The 22,797-nt window shown below is 43.8% G+C and overlaps 1 protein-coding gene across 6 annotated transcripts in view; it reads left to right on the forward strand.

Moving 5' to 3' along the window:
- LOC310661258 (amphiphysin-like) overlaps positions 1-22,797 on the forward strand; it is a 96,830-nt gene that overhangs the window by 41,494 nt on the left and 32,539 nt on the right. For 4 of the 6 annotated variants that reach the window (XM_083407056.1, XM_083407059.1, XM_083407057.1 and 1 more), the window contains exons 2-10: positions 118-198; positions 3,170-3,224; positions 8,791-8,885; positions 15,290-15,385; positions 17,650-17,757; positions 17,862-17,885; positions 19,015-19,100; positions 19,938-20,013; positions 20,540-20,622. In XM_083407056.1, coding sequence (XP_083263182.1) covers positions 118-198; positions 3,170-3,224; positions 8,791-8,885; positions 15,290-15,385; positions 17,650-17,757; positions 17,862-17,885; positions 19,015-19,100; positions 19,938-20,013; positions 20,540-20,622 — 704 coding nt within the window. The remainder of the gene's footprint in view (positions 1-117; positions 199-3,169; positions 3,225-8,790; positions 8,886-15,289; positions 15,386-17,649; positions 17,758-17,861; positions 17,886-19,014; positions 19,101-19,937; positions 20,014-20,539; positions 20,623-22,797) is intronic. The other 2 variants (XM_083407058.1, XM_083407061.1) reach the window with 1 other exon arrangement.

A 22,797-nucleotide genomic window follows, 5' to 3' on the forward strand; every position in this document is an offset into this window, starting at 1 on the left:
ATAATAAATGTTACGAGCAAATAATGAATGGAGGGGGTTAAAGTAATGTCATTGTTCTGCCGAGATTTTGAGTGCTCTGCTCCGGGTAAGACTTTGCTATTTCCTTCTCTCTCGTAGGTGCTTCAGAAGCTGGGGAAAGCTGACGAAACAAAAGATGAGCAGTTTGAAGAGTATGTTCTGAACTTCAAAAGGCAAGAGGTCAGATTTTTTGATGTTGATGACGGTTGGCTTTTATAAGCTTTTTATGTGTGTTTGCATGTAAAGTTGTAAGGCAGGAGGGTGGAGCCTGTGGCCCTTTGGATGGTTGCTGGGCTGCAACAGCCATCGCCCTCGACTGTTGGCCATTCTAGCTGGAGCTGATAAGATTTGTGATCCAGCAACATCTGGAGAGCCAGAGGTTTCCCCCTCCCTGTTGTAAGGCAACATGGGAAACCAATGCTGGGGGGAATTGTAGGAGCTAAAGCTTTCAGACTTTGCTCCGTCTGTTTGTCATGGATGAAGAAGAGTTTGGATTTGATATCCCTCTTTATCACTACCCTAAGGAGTTTCAAAGCAGCTAACAGTCTCCTTTCCCTTCCTCCCCCACAACAAACACCCTGTGAGGGGAGTGAGGCTGAGAGACTTCAGAGAAGTGTGAGTAGCCCAAGGTCACCCAGCAGCTGCATGTGGAGGAGCGGGGAAGCGAACCTGGTTCACCAGATTATGAGTCCACCGCTCTTAACCACTACACACTAGATCCTTTACCTATTTGCTATGGAATGCCTACATGTCACCCACAATGCCCTCTAAACTTCATGGGAGATACAGGCCAAGCCTCTTTGACTTCCTTGTGACCCCACATGGACTGTACCCTAAAATACAACACTCCCCTGTAAGGGCTGCTAGGAGTTGTCCTCTTTCAGGGAAGCTTATCCACCTCAGACTCTCAGGGCAAAATTTCCACCACCACCCAGAGACAGGCAGAGGACTGTCGGTTGGTTGCTTTTCCTTGCGGTTGCTGCTTGCCCACTTAGAGAATTAAGTGCATGGTAGCAGTACTGCTAGAAGCAGCAGCTGCCCTCTGTCCTTCGACTCTGAGCAGGAACGTGGAAGAGAATATGCCACCATAGGTATCAGTGTGGTGCTGAGGTTCAATATGTTAACCAAAACTCTATGGACAATTGCACTTCTCTGATTTCGCAGTGCAGTTCTGCAAGCTGAATGTGTGCATGCTTTTTTAGTGAAAATAGCAAAAATGCATTGTATTGGGGCACATATTAGGAAAAATGCCCACAAAGATATGTACATTTTTTTAAAGAACAAGTTGAGGTGGATAGTGCTCAGGTTCTTTAAGAAATTAGTCTTACCCTCGCATAAAACGCTCCCAGATCAGCAGTTCTTAAGACTGACAAGAGAAGCAATGGTAATAAATCAGGACTGTGTAGCTCAGACTGTATCCCCAAGGTTGCCTCTTTTACTAGGAGGCATCAAATTAAAAAATCTGACAGTTCCACTGTTTGTGTTGGATCCACTTGGGAAACATCCATTTGGGGTTCATGGAAGGGAACGGCCCATTGCCCCATAGATATGAAAGCAGAGTTAGGTCCTATCCTGGTAAATTGCAAACTAAATTGTGAATTTTTATTCTTTTATGGTGTGTTGCTGTATGCTAATGTGCCCCATTTATGTGGAATATAAACCTGTTCAACCTTCATAACAGCCATCTTAATGAACATGTGTCTGATTTCCCAGTTTACAGATGGACACCCCTCAGTGTGTGTGTGTGTGTGTGTGTGTGTCTGTGTCTGTGTGTGTTTGTGTTTTCTTGTGCTAATGAAGTTTTTTCTTTTCATGCTGATTAAAGAGTATGCTTTTGTAGTGTAGGTAAGATCCCCAGGCAAAATTCTGACACCTTTACAGTAGCTTCAAAGGAATAATTTAAAGGTTATCAGGCAGCCAGCAATGGGTCTGTAGGCCTTTCATAATTACATAGTATATTCAGCGTATCATGAAGAAGAGCTTTCTGACTCTAAAGGTCTCCTTAAGGACTTTCGACAAGAGCCTCTTTCTTTTGTTAATACTCCTTTGATAGAGGCAGATGGAATCCATAATAGAGGTCACTTGCAGCACATAAGAAGTTTCAGTGGATTCCCACCCCTCTCTCTGCTTTTTGCAGAAGTTGCAATATGCACTCCCACATTTTTTCTGCGTTGCTTTTTGTCAGGGCTGATCTGGGAGCAGCTGCCGGAGTGGAGCTGGGAGCCAGGAACCAGGCGTTGTGTCAGGAGATGAAGGCAGGCACACCAGAGCCAGGGAGACCGTCGCCCCCCAGGCAAAGAACCAGGGCAGACAGGAAGCCTTTTGTAGCTCTACCTGCCCAGGAAGCCCTAGTGGCCAGGATGACACACAGATTGCATCCCTTGTGGCTTGTCACATGGAGCAGGCACGTTCTGAGCTGAAATTTAATATTTCTGGCTCTGTGGCTCTGGACACTTCTTCAGATTCCAGTTCCTCAAAGCTTCCCTGAAAATTCAACTCAGTAAGATGTGGGTTGGCGCATTAGAGTCATGGAGCTGTGAGGCTGGTAGGAGATCAGAAGTTCATCTAGTCTTACAGGATCTTTTGAGCCAGCTTTCCTTTCAGGCAACAACCATGTTATCTGCTGTTTGTTTCAACCATCTAGAATTCTTTCTTTGCTGTAGACCCCAGCTATACTAGAAGAAGAAGAGTTTGGATTTGATATCCCGCCTTTCACTCCCTTTAAGGAGTCTCAAAGCGGCTAACATTCTCCTTTCCCTTCCTCCCCCACAACAAACACTCTGTGAGGTGAGTGGGGCTGAGAGACAGTGACTGGCCCAAGGTCACCCAGCAGCTGCATGTGGAGGAGCGGAGAAGCGAACCCGGTTACCCAGATTACGTGACTACCGCTCTTAACCACTACACCACACTGGCTCTCTTGCTCTTTTACTACTCTTTTGCTCAGCAGATACCTTCTGAAATTTTGTTTGTACTTAAAGTGGAAGAACAGCATTGGTGTTTCTTTCTTAGTGTTCTTATTTAAAGAAAATGCTGCATGCGGAGGGCTAATTATTTAGAGATATGGGAACGCACTTCATCTCTCTGATAGATCCACGTTTGTTCCACTGTGTTCCATATGTGATATGACATTGCTTCTTTAATTGCTTTTCAGGCAGAAGGTACCAGACTCCAGAAAGAGCTCCGGGGATATTTAGCTGCCATTAAAGGTAATTGCAGTTAAAATGCATCTTTTAATTTTAATTTTCTCTGCAAATTTTAAAAATTCAAATGAATCGTTTGTTTTGTAGATCTTTTAATGTACAGTTAGGTTGCTTCTGGATCATGGGTAGGCAGACTAAGACCCAGGGGCCGGATTCTGCCCAATCGCCTTCTCAAGCCGGCCTGTGGACGGTCTGGGAATCAGCGTGTTTTTACATGAGTAGAATGTGTGCTTTTATTTAAAATGCATCTCTGGGTTATTTGTGGGGCCTGACTGGTGTTTTTACATGAATAAAATGTGTGCTTTTATTTAAAATGCATCTCTGGATTATTTTGGGGGCATGGGAATTCGTTCACCCCCCCCCCCAAAAAAAAAATAGTCCGGCCCCCCACAAGGTCTGAGGGACAGTGGACTGTCCCCTGCTGAAAAAGTTTGCTGACCCCTGTTCTGGACAGTTGCTTTTTCCAGGTGCCACAGTGTCATGGCAGATGACTAAATGCCAGGGGTTACCCTTCCCATCCTGTTTCACCGCCTCAGGCGAAGTGAAGAGGGCTCCTCCTCCAATGAAGCCTCACTTACTGTGGTTTCACAGCAGCAGCGCCTTCTTCCAGCGAGTTTATCATGAGATCTTGTGAAATTTTGGCAAGGTCTTGCTGGAAGAAGCCACTGCAGCTGCCATGGCCACACAACCCTGGTAGCAGGGTCAGGTGGATGGCATTGCCCCATGGGATTCTACCACCAGAGGCAGCTGCTTCAGCCAACCTAATGGGTGGGCCGGCCCTGCTAAATTCATTCACATGGAAGAATGCGGCTTCTAGCCTACATGGGCTGCCATGATCAGCATAATGAGAAACGCCAATCTTGTTACTAAACAGCTGAACATCGATAACTCTTTAGTGCAGTGCTCCCTCCCTGAACATCAGTTGTGTCTGTGCTATCTGACCAAATAAAAACTGGAATCTACTCTAGGTTTAGGATAAGAAGAAATGCACTTTAATCAACCAGGTAGCTGAATTCTACTTTAGACTAGAGTGTGTGCACATGGCAGCCAGATTCTTTTTCAACAAGTAGGTCAAGTATGAACAGCCAAAGTTTCAGGAAGACTTTTTTGATAGGGTAGTGGGGAGAATTAGGGAGTTGTCATCCATACCTTTGCAGGGTAGCATGTTGGCTTCCCCCGAACTACAGTCTGAGGAGCTGGAAGAAGGTTTGCAGTGTCTGATTCACAGGTGTCCTAGTTTGTTAACTTGCTTTTGATAAGTTTTATGTTTGCTTTTGAATGCAAGATGAAGGACAGGTTTATAAATGGATGAAATAATCAGCTCCAATATTTTTAAGGGTAAATATAAGGGCAAAGCTCTCCAAAGTATGGCCTTCTTTAGATCCCATATTTGATGAGATGATTCCACCCTCTTGTTCACACTCTTTCCCCGTGCAGTTTTGTCAAGAGGAACTAAATGAGGTGTAGAAACTGTTGCAGCCACTAGCTTTGATTTGGGAGAGGTGTGAATATGTAAATATATAATTGGATGTGCCCAAATAACTATTTTTTGGTTGCCTGGCTTTTAATATAGGTTTTGTTTCGTTTGGTCTGCTTTTGGAGCAACAGCAATGCATCCTGGATAATTGCTGCCATTCTGAGTAATAATTCTGGGCTTAATGAGTCAATGGTCTGACTTGGAGTGAAACAGCTTCATATTTTTTCTTGCTGCCTTGAGATCTGGCCATAAATATTTCTAGTATCTGCTTATTAAATGGAATGATTCAGCTAACTAGCAGCAAATGATACTGTGTCAGAAATTGGTTCTACACATTAATTGCTTATTCTTTCATGTCTGGTTCTGACTTATCTCTGAACTTGTTTCATTTAATTTATCTACCACTGTGGCAGTAATGGAAAAAAACAACCTCAGAGCAAAGAACCTAATTTAACTAATCTGCTCAAGATTTGATAATGTGCCCCCTTGTCCCAGTGTTGTTCTATATAATATGAGGGCATGCTCTCTGTAAGTTCATTTGCAATATGAGACATATAATTTAATGAGCTCACATTTGATTTTTATCATCTCTGGTTTCTATTTTATTACGAATGCTCTATAATTATATTAATTAACTTGTTGATTTGTATCTTTTTCTTCTTGACTGTAAGCTGCTATGATGGCCATTGAGCACTAGAAGAGTGGGATCTCTGTGTGTTGTTGTTGATGCTGATACCAATAAGGCAGTTTCATGTCCACTTAAATTAATGACACTTTAAAAAATCCTTGACCTCATCCTGCACTCTTGTTTATACATACACACAAAGCATGGTGGTTTTCTTGACTTGCCTCGAAGTGTCATATGACTGTCTTTAGCCTTAGACCAATAGATGCAGTTCCCCATTCTCTGTAATAAAATTCCTATAATCCACTGATAACTCTCAGATACGCCATTTATGTCCTCCTTCCCCCTTCAGTATTCCCCTTCTGCTATTCATCCACTGTTCCAAGACTTTATGGCAGTGATCCAGGAAATGAGTTTCGTAATAAAATGTAGTGGATTTACAAGGTCTGGTGGTACAGCTGGGGGCCCTGATGCAGTTAGCTCCAGGATTGTGTAGGGCCAACAGTCAAGACACGACACATTGTCTGGGTGTTCTGCACAGCAGCCTGCGTAGGCTTTTCCGTACAGCTGACAGGCTCTGTGCAATGCCCTTTGGGAGTGTGTGGGAACTCCAGCCTGGATGAACCATGCCTTCACATTGAAGATTGCAACGAGGCTCTCAATACCTGGTCATCGTAGCTTGGAAAAGGCTGCCATACCTACACAAATCTTAGCAATGATTTGTGCATTCTCCACATTAGAAGCTCCATCCCAGAGACAGAGGCGGATTTGGGGGGGGGGGTGATAAGCTGCATGGGATGCTGCAACAGTGAGTTGCCAACAAATTTTAGCATCATAGAGGGTGCTGCTGAAATTTTAAAGCCCAAAGTCTGCCACCGCTAGAAACCATTGCATGAGGACCGCCCATATTGTAAACCTATAAAAGTCAATACATTTTCCATTTCGTTGTTGTAGGTTCATTCTGCTCAGGGTTGAAGAGTACTTGCTCAGAATAGGTCAGGATGAACATTGCTTTTGTCATGCGTGTGTGTGTTTGGTTGTGTGTGTGTTTTAAGCAACTGAAGAGCTCTACTATAGTTCATTTATGCTCAGTCATGCTTTCTCATTTCTGTTTGTGCTACCTGCACTGATTGCGGCAATGTGGAAAATGGATCCATCCTGGGGAGAAAAGCATGGTGAAAACCCCCCTAGTTTGGTGTACTCGGCTGCATTCATTATGGAAGGGGAGAAAGCTCTCTATGTAATTCTGCAATAAATTATCTTTAACAAATTATAACTTCTCTGTGACCATGCACAGATAGTTAATCATAGACTTGAAAGCAAAATGGTGGAGACATCATTTTTCAATTTAGTTCTCATTTCTGTTATTTACAAATGGATTTTCTTCTGGAAGCAAATAACACAGACACTAAATTCGCAGAAATCAACAGTTAGGGAAATGTCAGGGAAATGGAACAAACTGCCATGTGAACACAAGTCTGGTGTCTGTCACATAAGTTTAATTCCCAGGATCCCTAGGAGACAGGAGCCAATAGTTAATGCCAGTTTATGTTGTGCTTATTCTGTGAGCCCCCAGTCTGTGTTGGAGGGGCAGGTGAGGGTGAACTGAATAAAAAAAGACTCTGATTGGTGGCATTCTAGCCCATCCCCATGCTAAAGTAGTGAAATGTTGTAACTAGTGGGGGCACCTGGGGCATATGCCAAACTTCCTCCTTAAACCTTCTTTGAAGTGTACCGTGTGAGGATGGAACTATGCATTAACTCAGCAACTACGTGTTCCCAAATCCTTGCATGGGAAAGAATCCTGTGCTTGCCAGTTTTCCCATGCAAATGACTCTGTTCAAGGCCTTTTCTCCCCCCAGCTACCTTATTACTTGTTTAGAACCTGGATGGGGAACAAACCTATTTTGACATAGCCTCAAGGAGTCTGTGCAAGACCCAGTAAAAAGAAGACAAGGCTTTCTGCACCTTTATATCATAGAATCATAGAGTTGGAAGAGACCACAAGGGCCATTGAGTCCAACCCCCTGCCAAGCAGGAAACACCATCAGAGCACTCCTGACATATGGTTGTCAAGCCTCTGCTTAAAGACCTCCAAAGAAGGAGACTCCACCACACTCCTTGGCAGCAAATTCCACTGTCGAACAGCTCTTACTGTCAGGAAGTTCTTCCTAATGTTTAGGTGGAATCTTCTTTCTTGTAGTTTGGATCCATTGCTCCGTGTCCGCTTCTCTGGAGCAGCAGAAAACAACCTTTCTCCCTCCTCTATGTGACATCCTTTTATATATTTGAACATGGCTATCATATCAGTTGGAGTGGCTATCATATCATAGGAGTTGTGTAGGAGAGCAAATATCAGCAGGTGCAGCAGGTCATGCAAGCTATAGCTGCTGATATTCCCTCTTCTGTTGAACTATGAGAGGTGCCTCTTTTGCAGCCTAGGGAAGGGTAAAGCAGCCCTTTCAAGCTGCTGGTTTCCCCCAGCATGTGCCACCCCCTCCTCAAATTAGCACTAAAAGATAAACAGTGTTCTGATTCCCAAGCCCAAACCTATATCCCAGGCATAGGCAAACTCAGCCCTCCAGATGTTTTGGGACTACAACTGCCATCATCCCTGACCACTGATCCTGTTAGCTAGGGATGATGGGAGTTGTAGTCCCAAAACATCAGGAGGGCCGAGTTTGCCTATGCCTGCTATATCCCTTGTAAGATGTAGCTCCACCCTAAGTTCTGTTCTGTGCCAGCCATTATCCCTACAATACCTTATGGCATCTTTTTCCAGCCGAGTGCCTTGCAGGTGTTTTGGACTAACAACTCCCATCTGCCAATGCCTAGAGCTGAGGGAAGCTGTCAACCTCTGGAAGACCCAAGTTTGGCAAAGGCTGCCCTATGGGGTGAAGTGGGTTGGTTTTGAGATAATTTCTCCAACTATTCTTTTCTAGTGCTCTGTTACTGGTAGCAAAAAGGATGGCTAGTGGTGTTACCCTGGTTCCCTATTTCTGCTCCCTGATTATAACCAGGTCTTGAAGAGATCATCTGAAGTCGCCACACTCACGGCCCACGAAACATCAAATTCAGTAAAGTTTCCTGTAAAAATGGGGGAGGGGGGTTGTTTAAAAGAAGTGAAATTTTTATCAAAGCTGACTCATTTTTTCTTGAGATATTTTTAAGACAAAAGAGATACACTAGAAATGTTAAAGATTAGGGAGGGAACAAACAAAAAACCCACATCAGTTTATTTTTACTAAGCTATTGCTAATTTTAGTAGAAATTTATGTTCAACTGTGATAATGATGATGATTTAAATAAATGAATGATAATCAGAGGTTGATCTTTAACCTTATTCCATATATACAAAATTCACATACTTATTGACTTCAGCAATGGCAGTTGCTAAGCTAGATGAAATCATAGTCCATTTGTGACATCAGCAGTTGTCAACAACGGGTCTCTGTGCTCATAAATTTCAGGCATGCAAGAAGCTTCAAAGAAACTTACAGAGTCTCTACATGAAGTATACGAGCCTGACTGGTATGGCCGGGAAGATGTAAAAGTGGTTGGAGAGGTAAGAATTTATTTATTTGGCCTTATAGCTCTTCTGTGTAAGGAAAACCCCCAAGGTGGCTAACAACATAATAAAATACCAGGGAAAATACCGCTAATGATGAATGAAATCAAGATGATAGTTGGTGATCCCACCCATTTCCAAAATAACTGTTTTAACCCAACATCTAGCTAGTTGAAGTAGGGCAAAATCATTTTCATAGAATCATAGAATTGGAAGGGACCCTGAGGGTCATCTAGTCCAATGCCCTACAAAGCGTGTTCTCCTTCATGGAGAGCACGTGTTGCGGTGGGGTCTGCTGAGCCACCCCTCTGTTACCAGGCAGGGTTTCTAAAGATGGCCTGGGGCAGTGATTGGTTCACTGGGTTGCTGGGGTAAAAGTTATGTTGCAATTTTGGTGGGAGGAGTAAAAGGTTTAAATACTCTGCACACAGCCTGGAGCTTTCTCTTTGCTGCGTGCAACGGATCACCCGCCCTTGACTAAGGGGTTGTTGCATTGACCTTGCTATGCCTGTCATAGGGTCGTCTGCCGTTGGGGCAGGGGCCTGGTAGGAATTTTGTCCATCTGGCTGATTGGCTGGGCCATTTGGTTTTTGCCTGCTGCGTAGCAAATCGTCACAACTTGTAAGGTTGCGGTTAGGCATTGGTTATAAATTGGTGGAGGAGGGGTTAGGATAGGCTGTGCCTGCCCCTCCATGGTTGCTGCGGAAAGGGAATTCTGTTAAAGGATCCTGGGGCTTGCCATCTTTTCGTCCAATCCCTGGAATGGGACTAAGGCCGGCAAGCCTTCGGAGAGCAGGCGGGTGAGAGTTGAGGGTCTGTGACTCAGCTCCATTTCTCCCCGACTTGCTTTCCCCCGCACTGTCTTTCGGTGGTGCCTGGAAGTCAGTTCTGTCCCCAGGCGGGGGGACAGAAAGTCTTAACCAATGCCTAAACAACCACTCACGGTTTTGTATTTAAATAAAGTTGTGGCCAAAATTATGCCAAAAACCTTAAACAAAAATTAAGTGTGCGTTGTGAGTTATTTGGGGGGTGGACTGGGGACCTCGACACGCAATGCAGGAACCTCAACTAAAGCATCCATGACAGATGGTCATTCAACCTCTGCTTAAAAACCTCAAATGAAGGAGAGTCCATCACCTTCTGAAGGAGTCCATCCCACAGTGAAACAGCTCTTATCATCAGAAAGTCCTTCCTGATGTTCAGTGAGATGATGAGAAACCATTAGCAAGCACTCTTTGGATTTGGTCAGTCAACCAGGTACAAATCCATTTAACAGTAACCTTGTCCATGGGGGACTTCGTCAAAAACCTTACTGAAATCAAGATACACTATGTCCACAGCATTCCCCTGATCCACCAAGAATGTAGCGCTATCAAAAGGAGGAGAAGAAAGAGATTTGTTTGGTGTGACTTGTTTTTGAGAGACCTATGCTGGGCCTTAGTAATCACAGCATCCTTTTCTAAGATCTCACAGGCCAACTGTTTAACTCTTCTAAGACCTTTCCTTGTATCGACATCAAGCTGACTGGTTGGTAGTTACCCGGGTTTTCTTTTCATAGAATCATAGAATCATAGAATCATAGAGCTGGAAGAGACCACAAGGGCCATCGAGTCCAACCCCCTGCCAAGCACCATCTTCCTTTTTGAAGATGGTGACAACATTTGCCCGCCTTCAGTCTGCAGAGACCTCACTTGTTGTTTAAGAATTCTCAAAGATTATAGAGGCTCCATTAGTACCATTGGATACAACTCATCAGGCCTTGGAGATTTGAATTCATTTAAAGTAGCTAAATTTTCCCTTACCACCTCTTTTCCTATCTTGGACTGCAGCTCCCCCTTTGCATCATTTATTCTGTTATCACCAGGTTGGGCACTGCTTTCCTTGGTGTGAAGACAGAGGCAAAGTCAATAGGTCAATTGACTCCCCTTCCCCCTTTTTATGAAGATTACCCGCTCTGGGATCCCACAGCTAATTCTCCCCTGGTCTCCTCACTGGCCCAAATAGGGCTAATTTAGCCAGCAAGCCCTGGTGATCATCTAAAGTTTGTTGGATGGATTTTCCCCCTAAATTGATTTTGGAATTCTGAATTTATTGTTATTCACGTTTTATACTGTATTTTATGATGTTTTTTGTTGCATCAAATAAGTGTTTTAAATTTGTTGTTAGCCACCCTGAACCGGGAAGGGCGGGGTATAAATAAATAAATAAATAAATAAATAAATAATAATAATAATAATAATAATTCCCATATTGTAGACATGAGGCTGGAGGGATAGATTAGCTTGGGCCTATGGGCAGCCAAGGAGTTCAAAGTAGAGGCATGTTTATTTAATGGTTAAACTATCAGACTAAGTCTGGGGTTGTTGTGAGGATAAAACCGGTCAGGGAGAACCATGATTGGCAGAGCTGCTTGTAGTAAAGACAGGATCTAATTGCTATTTATAAAAGAATAAAATGTGAATACAGTGGTACCTCGGGTTACATACGCTTCAGGTTACACACTCCACTAAGCCAGAAATAGTGCTTCAGGTTAAGAACTTTGCTTCAGGATGAGAACAGAAATCGTGCTCCAGCGGCACAGCAGCAGGAGGAGGCCCCATTAGCTAAAGTGGTGCTTCAGGTTAAGAACAGTTTCAGGTTAAGAATGGACCTCCGGAACGAATTAAGTACTTAACCCGAGGTACCACTGTAAGGGATTTCCCAACATTCATTCATTCATTCATTCATTCATTTAATTTATTACATTGATACTCCTACACCTTCCTTTCCTCCAAGGAGCTCAATGCGCCATGCACAGTTCTCACCGTTCCCCCATTTTATCCTCCCAACAACCTGTGAGGTGGGCTAGGCTGAGAGATTGTGACTGTCCCAAGTTCACCCAGTGAGCTTCCTGGCTGAGCAGGATTTGATCCTGGGTCTCCCAACACAAACCACTGGACCACACTGGCTCTCATGTTTTTGGCCACTACAGTACACTCACACTAAGGTCTGCAACAAATCTTAATTTCCAAAACCAGCCTATGCAGACAGGGAGGAGGGGAAAAACACACACCTCACTGTGTAAAAGATTAAGAGCCCCTGCAGTACAGCAATGTTGATTTCCCCTCTTCCCTTCTCCGCATTCCTGATGCAAACAGTAACCTTGAAGTCTATTTTCTAGCAACTCTGAGGTGTACTATAAGCAAAGACCATGGCGGATGCCACAGAGTTCAGCTCATTTGGAGCCTGCCTCCTGCTTTAATTGTCAGCCGTGAGTTATTACTACAATCTATTAATCGTTGCTGAGGAAATAAATTCCACTACAGTACAATGTTTAATCACAGTGGTGCTCAGAGTGGCACCGATTACTAGATCAGAGCACATTAACACCAATCTCTGTGGTTTTCCATCATTTTACAGAGACAAGTTCTACATAAATCAAAATCTTGGAAGTTCCCTGTAAATTAACAGGCCTGAATGCCTTTTCCTGAATAAACAAGTAGTCTTCCCTGCAACAAATATCAAGGTCACTTGGAAGGAATCACATAAACACCCTACAGAGTCTCCTGGACAATCCTTATATTTTACTTAATCGTATTTATCACCATCCATCCCATAGAACGGGTTTGGTTTTATCACCCCCTGTTTTTCTCTCTTTTGCTCCCCATATTCAGCCTGCTGCCAAGTCACTTTGTGTTCAAATAGTGAAGATGAAAATGGTGCAAAGGGGGTTGCAAGAAGGGAGGAGTCTGGGTGGAGTCTGAAAATGAATGAAAGCACGGGTATGAAAGGATCTGGACAGAGGAGATAGTGGCTTCATAATTGGGCAGAAAATGAAAAGGGTGCTTAAAAGTTGCAATGTGTGGCAGGAAGAAGATGCTAGCAAGAGGTGGGAAGGGTTTCATGTGGGTGGAATCAGTGGCGTAGCGTGGGGGGTGCAGGGGGGCCGGCCGCACCGGCCGCAACATCTGGGGGGTGGGGTTAGGGGGCGCAAATCCACGGGTTAGGGGGTGCAAATTACTTGCCTTGCCCCGGGTGCTGACAACCCACGCTACGCCACTGGGTGGAATGGCAGGGGTTGGCAAGCAGAGCGAGCAGCGGCACACCACTAATGAATGCTAAATATTATTATTATTATTATTATTATTATACTCTGATGATGCTTGATTGTGAATCCGAGATCTGAGACTCTATACCCAAAGGCTACTGTTCCCAAACAGTATACTGTTTGGGTATACTGTTCCCTTGCCCACCTTCAGTGCTACAGAGCCCTTTTGGTTCTACCTCAAAAACTATACATTTCTACTTGGGGTTGTAAATTTACATTGCAATCTAAAGAAAGGTAAAGGGTAAAGGGACCCCTGGCAGTTAAGTCCAGTCGCAAACGACTCTGGGGTTGTGGTGCTCATCTCGCTTTACAGGCTGAGGGAGCTGGCATTTGTCCGCTTCCACAGACAGTTTTTCTGGGTCATGTGGCGAACCAGAGCAGTGCACAGAAAGGTCGTTTACCTTCCCACCGGAGTGGTACCTATTTATCTACTTCACTTTGATGTGCTTTCAAACTGCTAGGTTGGCAGGAGCAGGGACCGAACAACGGGAGCTCACCCCGTCGCGGGGATTCGAACTGCCAACCTTTCTATTGGTTTAAAGCACAGCACCACCCGCGTCCCCACATTGCAATCCAGCCAACACAAAACCCATTCTCTTCCTTTCCTACTGGTGCTACGCTTTCATATAAACTGTCCACCTTTCACAATCTCATTCCATTACCCATTCATTCCTTTGTCTTTCCTCAGTTGCAATCCAGGAGGGTCACAGGCTGAATTTTAGACAGCATTTTGAAAAGGACCTTTTATTTGAGCAGCATCTGCAAATTTTAAATTTAATTGAAAATGCTATTTTTATCTGCCATGTCACAGCCCTGTTGTCTCTGGTGCATCACATCAGTGCTAACAGGCTTGTGGACATGAGAGCTCCAATGAGTGTTTCCCCTGAGGGTTTCACAAAGGACTAAGCTGCAGAGTTTATGCAAAAGAATTGTCTTGTTTATCTGCTGATGTGACAGCAGAGAATGTCTACATCCTTATGAAAAAATAGATAAAAAGAATGTTCTGAAGTGCAATTTTAATCTTGCATTTGATTATTATTTTTTTAAGGTAAGTGTTGAAATTTAACGGTCTGCCATACTTTATATCATCTAGTTTCTAATTAAATTGGATCCTAGAAGTGGGAAAGAAAGACAGATGCATGTACATATCCATGTGTGCGAACACACAATTTGTTGCACTAGGGATGAACTATTTGGTTCTCCAGATATTTGATCACAGCTAATATTGTGAATAGTGATGTATGGAAGTGAAAGCTGGACCATAAAGAAGGCTGATCGCCAAAGAATTGATGCTTTTGAATTCTGATGCTGGAGGAGACTCTTGAGAGTCCCATGGACTGCAAGAAGATCAAACCTATCCATTCTGAAGGAAATCAGCCCTGAGTGCTCACTGGAAGGACAGATCCTGAAGCTGAGGCTCCAAGAGTTTGGCCACCTCATGAGAAGAGAAGACTCCCTGGAAAAGACCCTGATGTTGGGAAAGATGGAGGGTACAAGGAGAAGAGGACGACAGAGGACGAGATGGTTGGACAGTGTTCTCGAAGCTACCAGCATGAGTTTGACCAAACTGCGGGAGGCAGTGGAAGACAGGCGTGCCTGGCGTGCTCTGGTCCAGGGGGTCACGAAGAGTCGGACACGACTAAACGACTAAACAACAACAACAATATTGTGAAAGTCAGAATACAATGCAGCTTGGACATGCACAGTAAGGTCTAGCGGTTCTACATGTTGAGAGACTGGTGACCTAGCATCGCTCTGGATTCAGGAAGGCTAAATTAGTCTTTCTTCACAGGCATGGAGATATCTGGGCTAGCCATTGCATGCAGGCAAAGCGTAATGACTTTGCAGCCTGTCTGGGGGTGGCCTCAAACTTCACCTTGCCTGCTGTTTCTGGAACAGAACCAGAACCTGCTGGGATGTGGTGGGTCCTGGGCCCATCCAACTGGAACCTCGCTTTCCGGTCTGAATTCTGGTTGGGGCAGAATTCCTCCAGTCAAGATAAATACCAAGTTTGAACGTTTGTTCCGTGCACGGCAAAGGGGATAGGTAGGAAAGGTTGCAGTACAATATTTGCCTCCTCTGTGACCATGTTGTCATCAAGTACATGTAAGAAAAAGCTGTGTGTGAAGCATACTGTATAGTTTAAGCATCTCAAATACACTGACATAAAAGTACATTCCATGGAATCCAAAGTGACTAAGGATGTATTTGATTTTTTAATGTCCTTCCCCCCCAATATTAACATTCTTTATTTGGTTTACTGGTGTCAATTGCTTTCTGTTGTTTTTTCACCCTGTTTCTTTCCTCTCTACAGAAATGTGATGTACTTTGGGAAGATTTCCACCAAAAGCTCGTCGACGGGTCGTTGTTGACCTTGGACACATATCTGGGGCAGTTTCCTGATATAAAGGTACTGTAAGGTCTCAGCGTGGGCTAGTTCATGTGGTTGACAATAGCAGTATTGTAGCTGAGGAAGGAATGTCTGCAGCTGTGTGCATATCCACCACTACAGATACAACATAACATGAGCGTCGGTCAGATCCCCATATATCCGCAACCATGTACATGTTTCCTTCCTGTGAGCCTTCCATGTCATGTAACAGTATCCCTACCTTTCTGCCCCTGTGAGCCAGTTCTAAGTAGCTCACGGTTGTTATTCAAGCCATAAAAACTAAAAAAATGATCTGGGTCAAAGCTATAGATACCTGGGGTAGTTTTGCTATATTTGTGGCATGCCGTAATCTGGATAACATACAGGCTCATCTTTGGAAGGCTGTTGTGAAAGGTGTAGTGGGGTGCACTAAACACGATTAGCCCCCCCCCCCATCTCTTCAGTTATCTAGGTCTATCAAGCAATGCTTGTTCATTATTTTTATTTAAGGTATTTTAGGCAGCACTTTTTTAAAGGGTCAAAGGCAGCGTAATACAACAAATGTTCATTCTTTATCCAACAACAACAGGGGCTGTTCTAAACAAATGGCTTTTTTAAGCCTATTTAAAGACCATTTGTTGTTCATTTGGAGTAGAATTTCCACACTTGCAAAAGTGTGAGGCCCCTGCTGAAAGTGATCTCACCAGTGGGCCCATGGATGGGGGCTTGGAAATTGATATCAAAGTATGGTGACAGCTTACATATCACCCAAAAAGGACAACCTTTTCATTAAATTTGAAACTAATTGCTATAATTTACATGGAAATGCAATACATCTCCCTGTAGTAGGGAAGACAGTGAGTGACCAGGTGAGCTATGGGCACGCTCCGTCTGCTCTCCAGGTGCTATTGATAGGAAATTCAAGGCCTCTGATCTCCTCCCTTCCTTATTTTTAACCAGATTTGGACCAGACAGCCTTCAAATGGAAAACTCCTCCAAATAGCACTGCCCTATGTAGAGTAGTACTCTTGGACACTTCATCTCATAGTGCAGGCAGGACTGGTGTGAGAGGCCCATCTGGATTAGCAAAATTTTTACTTCGTTTTCAAAGTTTTCCTGAAGGACTTTCATGGAACTAGTTTTGGTTCAGTGGTACCTCTGGTTACGAACGCTTCAGGTTGCGACCTCCGCTAACCTGGAAGTAGCTGCTCCTGGTTGTGAACTTTGCCCCAGGATGCGAATGGAAATTGTGCGCCAGAGGCGCGTGCGCAGTTGGAGGCCTCATTAGTGAAAGCTCGTCTCGGGATAAGAATAGTTTCAGCTTAAGAACAGACCTCTGGAAAGAATGAAGTTCGTAACCAGAGGTACCACTGTACTAGAAAATACATTTCTCATGTGTTTGACATCTGTGTGACATCAATGTTAGCATTTGCCGTATGGATTGGTATGCGTGGAGTTTTGTTTCACTTGTTGTGTGCCTTGTCTTTCCTGTGAAGTCTCCTTATTGAACCCAGGCTGCAAGTTTAGAGAATGTGGAAAACGCTGCAAATTGAAGACCTTTTACTCTCTGTTTGCTGACTGTTGAAAACCTGCCCTCCCCTTGCTCCCAACGTGGTGCTTGGGCTTATTTTTTTGGAATTGTTTTCTAATATCTTCTGCTTATTTCTGTTTCATACTTTTCTGTATTTCTCTCTGTATTGCTGTATTGATTTTTCTCTCTCTCTGTAGAAAGGGTCCTACTGATAATACCTTATTGTAGCAGGTAATGGCCTATTTGTGGAAAACAGATTCCAGGCAGAATCCTGATCTCTTTAATGAGAGGCCCAACTGGGGCTGATGTCAGGCTACTGTATTAATTAACTAAGCCACAAACATATGTCAAAATGGGATTTGATTGTTATTGCTTAGTGCAGAGGAGCCATCTAAATCTATTGACTTTGACAGAATATTCACTTTGTTGATTAATCTACATAGTGCAAGATTAGGCTCAAGTTAGTTCTTTGAAGTTTTAAATAAGTTTTGTGGCAGTATGTTCTAGAATGCCTTTGAGTGAATCTGATGTGAAATTTAGAAATTCAGCCTTTAAAACGTTGACGAAAGAAAGCTATGCATTTTATTTTACCCGCAGTATCTGAGTTTAAAAACAAGAATGTAGGTGAAGCTTAGTTCTTAAGTGGTAGGAGAAAAAGATATAAATGTTTTTTGAAAAAGACTGAACATTTCAAAATGGCAAAAGCTGCATCTTAAACTACGCGGATGCATAAGGGGAACTGCGAGTTTTGATTGGGTATCACTGTTTATAGAATCGTATTGCAAAGCGGAGCAGAAAGCTAGTGGACTATGACAGTGCAAGACATCATTTGGAAGCCTTGCAGAGTTCAAAGAGAAAAGACGAAGGCAGGATTTCCAAGGTAAGATGTGCCTTTAAATTCTAACCAGCAGCAGAATTTCTGTATGAAGTTGCTCCTTGAGAAGTGCTTGCTAAATCTTCTTTCTTTCTCTTTTAATGCCCAAGCTACAAACTCCACAGAACAAAAGGGTAGGCAAAAACACACAAACATGGGCTTTATCTAGAATGTGCTAGACTGCTGTGGATGGTTGGCATACCATGTCATGACCTAGAGCTAAGACTTTTACATAGAGCTTTTACCAGCCTTGAGAGACAAGGCTGGCCTTCCCTAGGGCCAGATTGGTGTTCCCAGTGTCGGCTTATGTGCTTTCCCCTTCTCCAGTGCAGTGCAAATGGTTTTATGCACCATGTGGCCCAGAGGGGTAGAAGGGGTTGGGGGATTCTCCTGACCCTTCGCTGGCTATGGGCATAATCTCCTGGAGTGACACTGGCAACCCTTTCTCGCTATTGAGATGTCATACCTCTTGATATGTGCCATGTGTGATAAATCCTGCCATCACTTCATTATACGAGTGTGTGAAATTGCCATATATATATATATATAGGCTTGTGGACATATATATATATAGGCTTGTGGACAAAGGCAATAAGGTTTAAACTAGTTAACATCCTTGAAGCAGAAACGCATAATTAGTCAGAGTAGACCCATTGGAAGTAATTGGTCCATTAATTTCAGTGAGTCTGCTTTGAGTAGAACCTAGTTGGATACAGCCCATTGGCAGGAGGTGTCTTATGCTGGGGACTTGGCAGCAGTCAGGATCAAGTTTGTAGCTGGTGGGACTCAGCAACATTAGGACTGTGAGGAGGTGGAATTCAGTCATCTTCCACCACCCCCACAGGCGCCCTAAAGCTGGTCTATGCATTGGGAGAGAAGGTCCCAGTGGTAACAATTAATGTCTCCTATAGTTCGACCATTACTCTCTGTATCTGTATGGCACCTTTCCAATAGAGGCAACTGTTGCCTCCCTTCCGCTGCACTTCACTAGATGGCTATACTATAAGGCAGTACTGCAGCTGCCATATAAAGGTCAAATGATACAAGGGTCCAAGAAAGTTCCACCTCATCTGTCAAGCTGTTGATTCTGACCTGATTCCTCAGTTGAAGGCATTTCTTGCCTGCCTGCCAACTTCCCAGCTGTCCTTAAAAGATTACCAGCCCAGAGGAGGACCCACCCAGAAATTGACTTGTTTGCTTTTTCATCCAGTGCCCTTTTGTTTTTGCACCAATTTGTGCCAATCTGTTTGATTTTCTTTCTAGGCGGAGGAAGAGTTTCAGAAAGCACAGAAAGTGTTTGAAGATTTCAACATTGATTTGCAAGAAGAGCTGCCATCTTTATGGTCAAGGTAGCTATAGCAGATGATGCTTTGTGTCCTTCAACTTTTCATGGAAGCCCAGAGAACTAAGGCTTTGTAATGCTTTAATGCAGGCATCCCCAACCTACGGCCTTCCAGATGTTTTGAGACTACAATTCCCATCATCCCTGACCACTGGTCCTGTTAGCTAGGGATCATGAGAGTTGTCAGCCAAAACATCAGGAGGGCCACACGTTGGGGATGCCTGCTTTAATGAGACTTTAATGTAGCTTCAGTAAACACAACCAGTTATTGCAGCAGTGGGTTTTTTCCAGTTAGCAGACATGCAGCATGTTTGATCCAAAAATGAAACTCCTAGACAAAATTGAATGTTTATATGCTCCTCACTTGAACCTAGAGGAAATCCACTAAAGATGCAAATCCACAAAATAGTCGATGCGTCATAGACCCGATTTCCCTCTTTGATCCAGCATACATATGTTACAAATGGTGCGCCTATGGGCAACTTTGGGCTTGCATTTTTCCATCACTGACATTCAGTCCATTGTGCATCGTCACTCTGGCGTGGGATTCACCATTGATAAGTGGTGCTGGGTTGTAATTAAAGGAGGTCTACCTTAAGTCACATCCCACTGGAAATTTGGGGATGGGGGAGATCTGTTGCCATGTATATGATATATCTAGATGGTCCCTTTTTACATTTCCTAATTGGATACTGTACATATGAGAATAGAGCATACTTTTGCAAAGGCGTAGGAAACTTTCAAAGCCATAGGAGGAAACACCATTGGACAAAAAATTACATTTCATTATTTTTTCTTTCTCTTTACAACCTTTTCATTTTTTTACCTTGTCATCTCCTTTTAGACGAGTTGGCTTTTATGTGAACACATTCAAAAATATCTCCAGCCTTGAAGCCAAATTTCACAAAGAAATAGCTTTGGTGAGTAATAATGAATGCGCTGTGGAAGAAAAGCAACAGACACCTTTGAAGTAGGTTAAAAATGCAGGTGCCAAGATGCACACATGTAATCTTTTTCTTGCTTCCTCTTTCCTCTCTGTTACAAAAATGGTTGCTTTTTACTATGATTAACATTAGTGAATGAAACTAGCATGATGCAGTAATTATTTTTAATGGCTTCCCACTGTTTACTGCTTAAGTTTGCTTTGTTAAGTTGAGAGCCCCCTGATGAACTTGTGGTAATGAAATGACAGAGCTTTTAGAAGCGAGGGTTTAGGATTATTGGCCCTGGGGTAACCCCAAGACTATTTGCAGCACACATCTTCACTATTAAGTGTGAAGCCTTGCACTCTACGGGTGTTGTGTGTCACTGTGATAATATCCTATTTTTAAAAAAAGGGTGACTAAGCTTAGTCGCATAGTAGAACAAATATCTGATTTTTAGTTTATTCTCCCCACTCTACCTAAAGTAGCTGTTATAAAATGACAACTGTTTTTGTCCCTTCAGCTATGCCACAAACTCTATGAGGTGATGTCAAAGTTGGGAGAGCAACATGCTGACAAGGCCTTCACCATTCTCGGAGCACCCAGGTAAAATATTGTCTGTCAAATTGCATTGCGCGTGACCTGAGCCACATTCATCCAATAATACAACCAGTAACTTTTGACAGTATAAAATTAATCAAAGTTTGTGAATAGATAACTTCTTCTTTTTTCAGTTGAACACGAGTTTTTCCCCCTGGTTTTGCCTCAACCCCTATTTTAGGTTGGAAGCAGACTTTAGTTGTTGGCAGAGCTATGGCTGCAGTCAATTACATAGTGTTACATCAGAAACAGATCAGGTGTTCACCTTCAGTAATGCAACCTTTGTCACCCACCATGTTCCTTGACTGAAGGGAGTCCTTAGTCCTAATGAGGCATTCAAAGAATGTGTGGGTAACAAACAGGGGATCTGTGGCTCTCCAGCTGCTGGTGGATGACACCTTCCACCATCCCTGGCCATTGCCCATGCTGGATGGGGTTGTCTGGAGCTGTAGTCGGAGCTTGGCACAACTCCTTGCACTTTATCAGATGATGGGGGACCTTTTGGTCTCCTCTGTGTCTGCAAGTTTTGTTCCAATGCTCAGTTCTTTGCACATCCCCGTATAGTTTCATGCAGCCTCTGAACTATGGCTGTACGAACTTGATAAGTACTTTCTGTATCTACACAGTGCTTGCAAGTTTACCATGATAGTATTAACTGTGGCGCAGGCAGCTGCAGACTGTTAGAAAATGTTCAAGTTGAGCCAAAATGAGGAGAGAGCATTTCGTAAATATTTTTCACACTGTGAAGAGCATCTCTTCTCTGATTTTTTTTTCAAGGTGTGAAAGGGTGCCTAAGTATTTACAGTGCAGCTGCCTTCGAAGGCTTTCTGCCCTCGTTCTGAACTGGCTTTGTGAAATGGATGCGATATCATGGCACCAGATTCATGAGTCCTGATTGGATGGGATCAAATAGCCAGGAAGAAGGTTGATTAAACAAGATAGATTGTGCCAGAGCAGCAGTTGTGTAGCCAGGGGCATAAGAAGGGGGTGGGGGTCTGCCCTGGGTGCCACTCAGGGGGGGGGGGTGACGAGATGGCCCCTGCTTCCCCCCAGCTGTAGAGTGGCCGAGGGCGCGCGCAGTCCGTACGGGTGTCTGTATGGGCTACCTCTTGCACGGCGACCGTACGGGCTGCTGCGGGTGCACACTCCGTATGGTCGCCATGCGAGAGGCAGCCCATACAGCCGCCGTGCAAGCGGCAGCCCATGCGGTCACTGTGCATGAGCGGCAGCCCATACAGAGTGTGCATGTGTGGTATTCCGTACGGACTGCTCTTGTGTGGGATACCTCACATGCGCACTCCGTAAGGGCTGCCCCACCCCAGGTGCTGGAGAGGGTTCCTCCGCCACTGTGTGTAGCGATGTTGAATCATAGCAAAAATGCATGAATAAATGTAAATTGGAGGGTGGATGAGTAGATTCAGGCAGCTACTGCACCTGCCTCCAAAAGCCAGCTTTTGCACCAACAATGTTCTCTGGAGAACGTTCAGCATAGCCCTACAGAATTGTAGCTTCGTTGAAAAACTTGTAGAGAAATAGAATAGAAAGGAAAGAATGTTTTAATATCTCATCCTTTCTTTTTGAAAAAAATATTTCCACAGAAAGAGGTGGTGAGTGAACACTTAAGGTGTCTCGTAGCTTATGAATAATCTTACTTTGATTTAGTATAGAGAACATGATTGAGGCCTGGTCAATCATGTGTTATTTTAGTTTTCCACAGAAGTGCTGAAGCCCATGTGTCAGCTTACAGAGTAGGATGCTTATAGAATGCATTAGCTGTATGCGTCTTCAAAATACAATATTATAGTTTTCACAGATCATAGATCTTAGATGATAGATTGCACAATGTTTCTTAGATGTTGGGCTCCATAATTTCTGTTCTTTAGCCGCATCAATTTAGACAACAGAACTGTAGTCACTGAGGATCTGGCTCAGTGGTTTAAATAGCTTTTATATTGAAAGATGTCCCTTGTTGAGACATGATGGCATCTGCAGAAGTGACAAGCGATCCTGTCCCTCCCTCAACCCTCCCATGCTTCCTAGAAAATTGAAGGGAGAGGCATGATCTTCTCTGCAAAAGGCCCTGTCAGTGAGAAAAGACCCCAACTCCATCCAGCCCTGGGTTTGAAGGAGACAAGGCCTTGCCAGACTTGCGTGAAGCTTTGACGAAGGGCAGATACAGTG

This window comes from Podarcis tiliguerta (assembly GCF_965153285.1).
Source record: "Podarcis tiliguerta genome assembly, chromosome: 12".
Classification (NCBI taxonomy): Eukaryota; Metazoa; Chordata; class Lepidosauria; order Squamata; family Lacertidae; genus Podarcis; species Podarcis tiliguerta.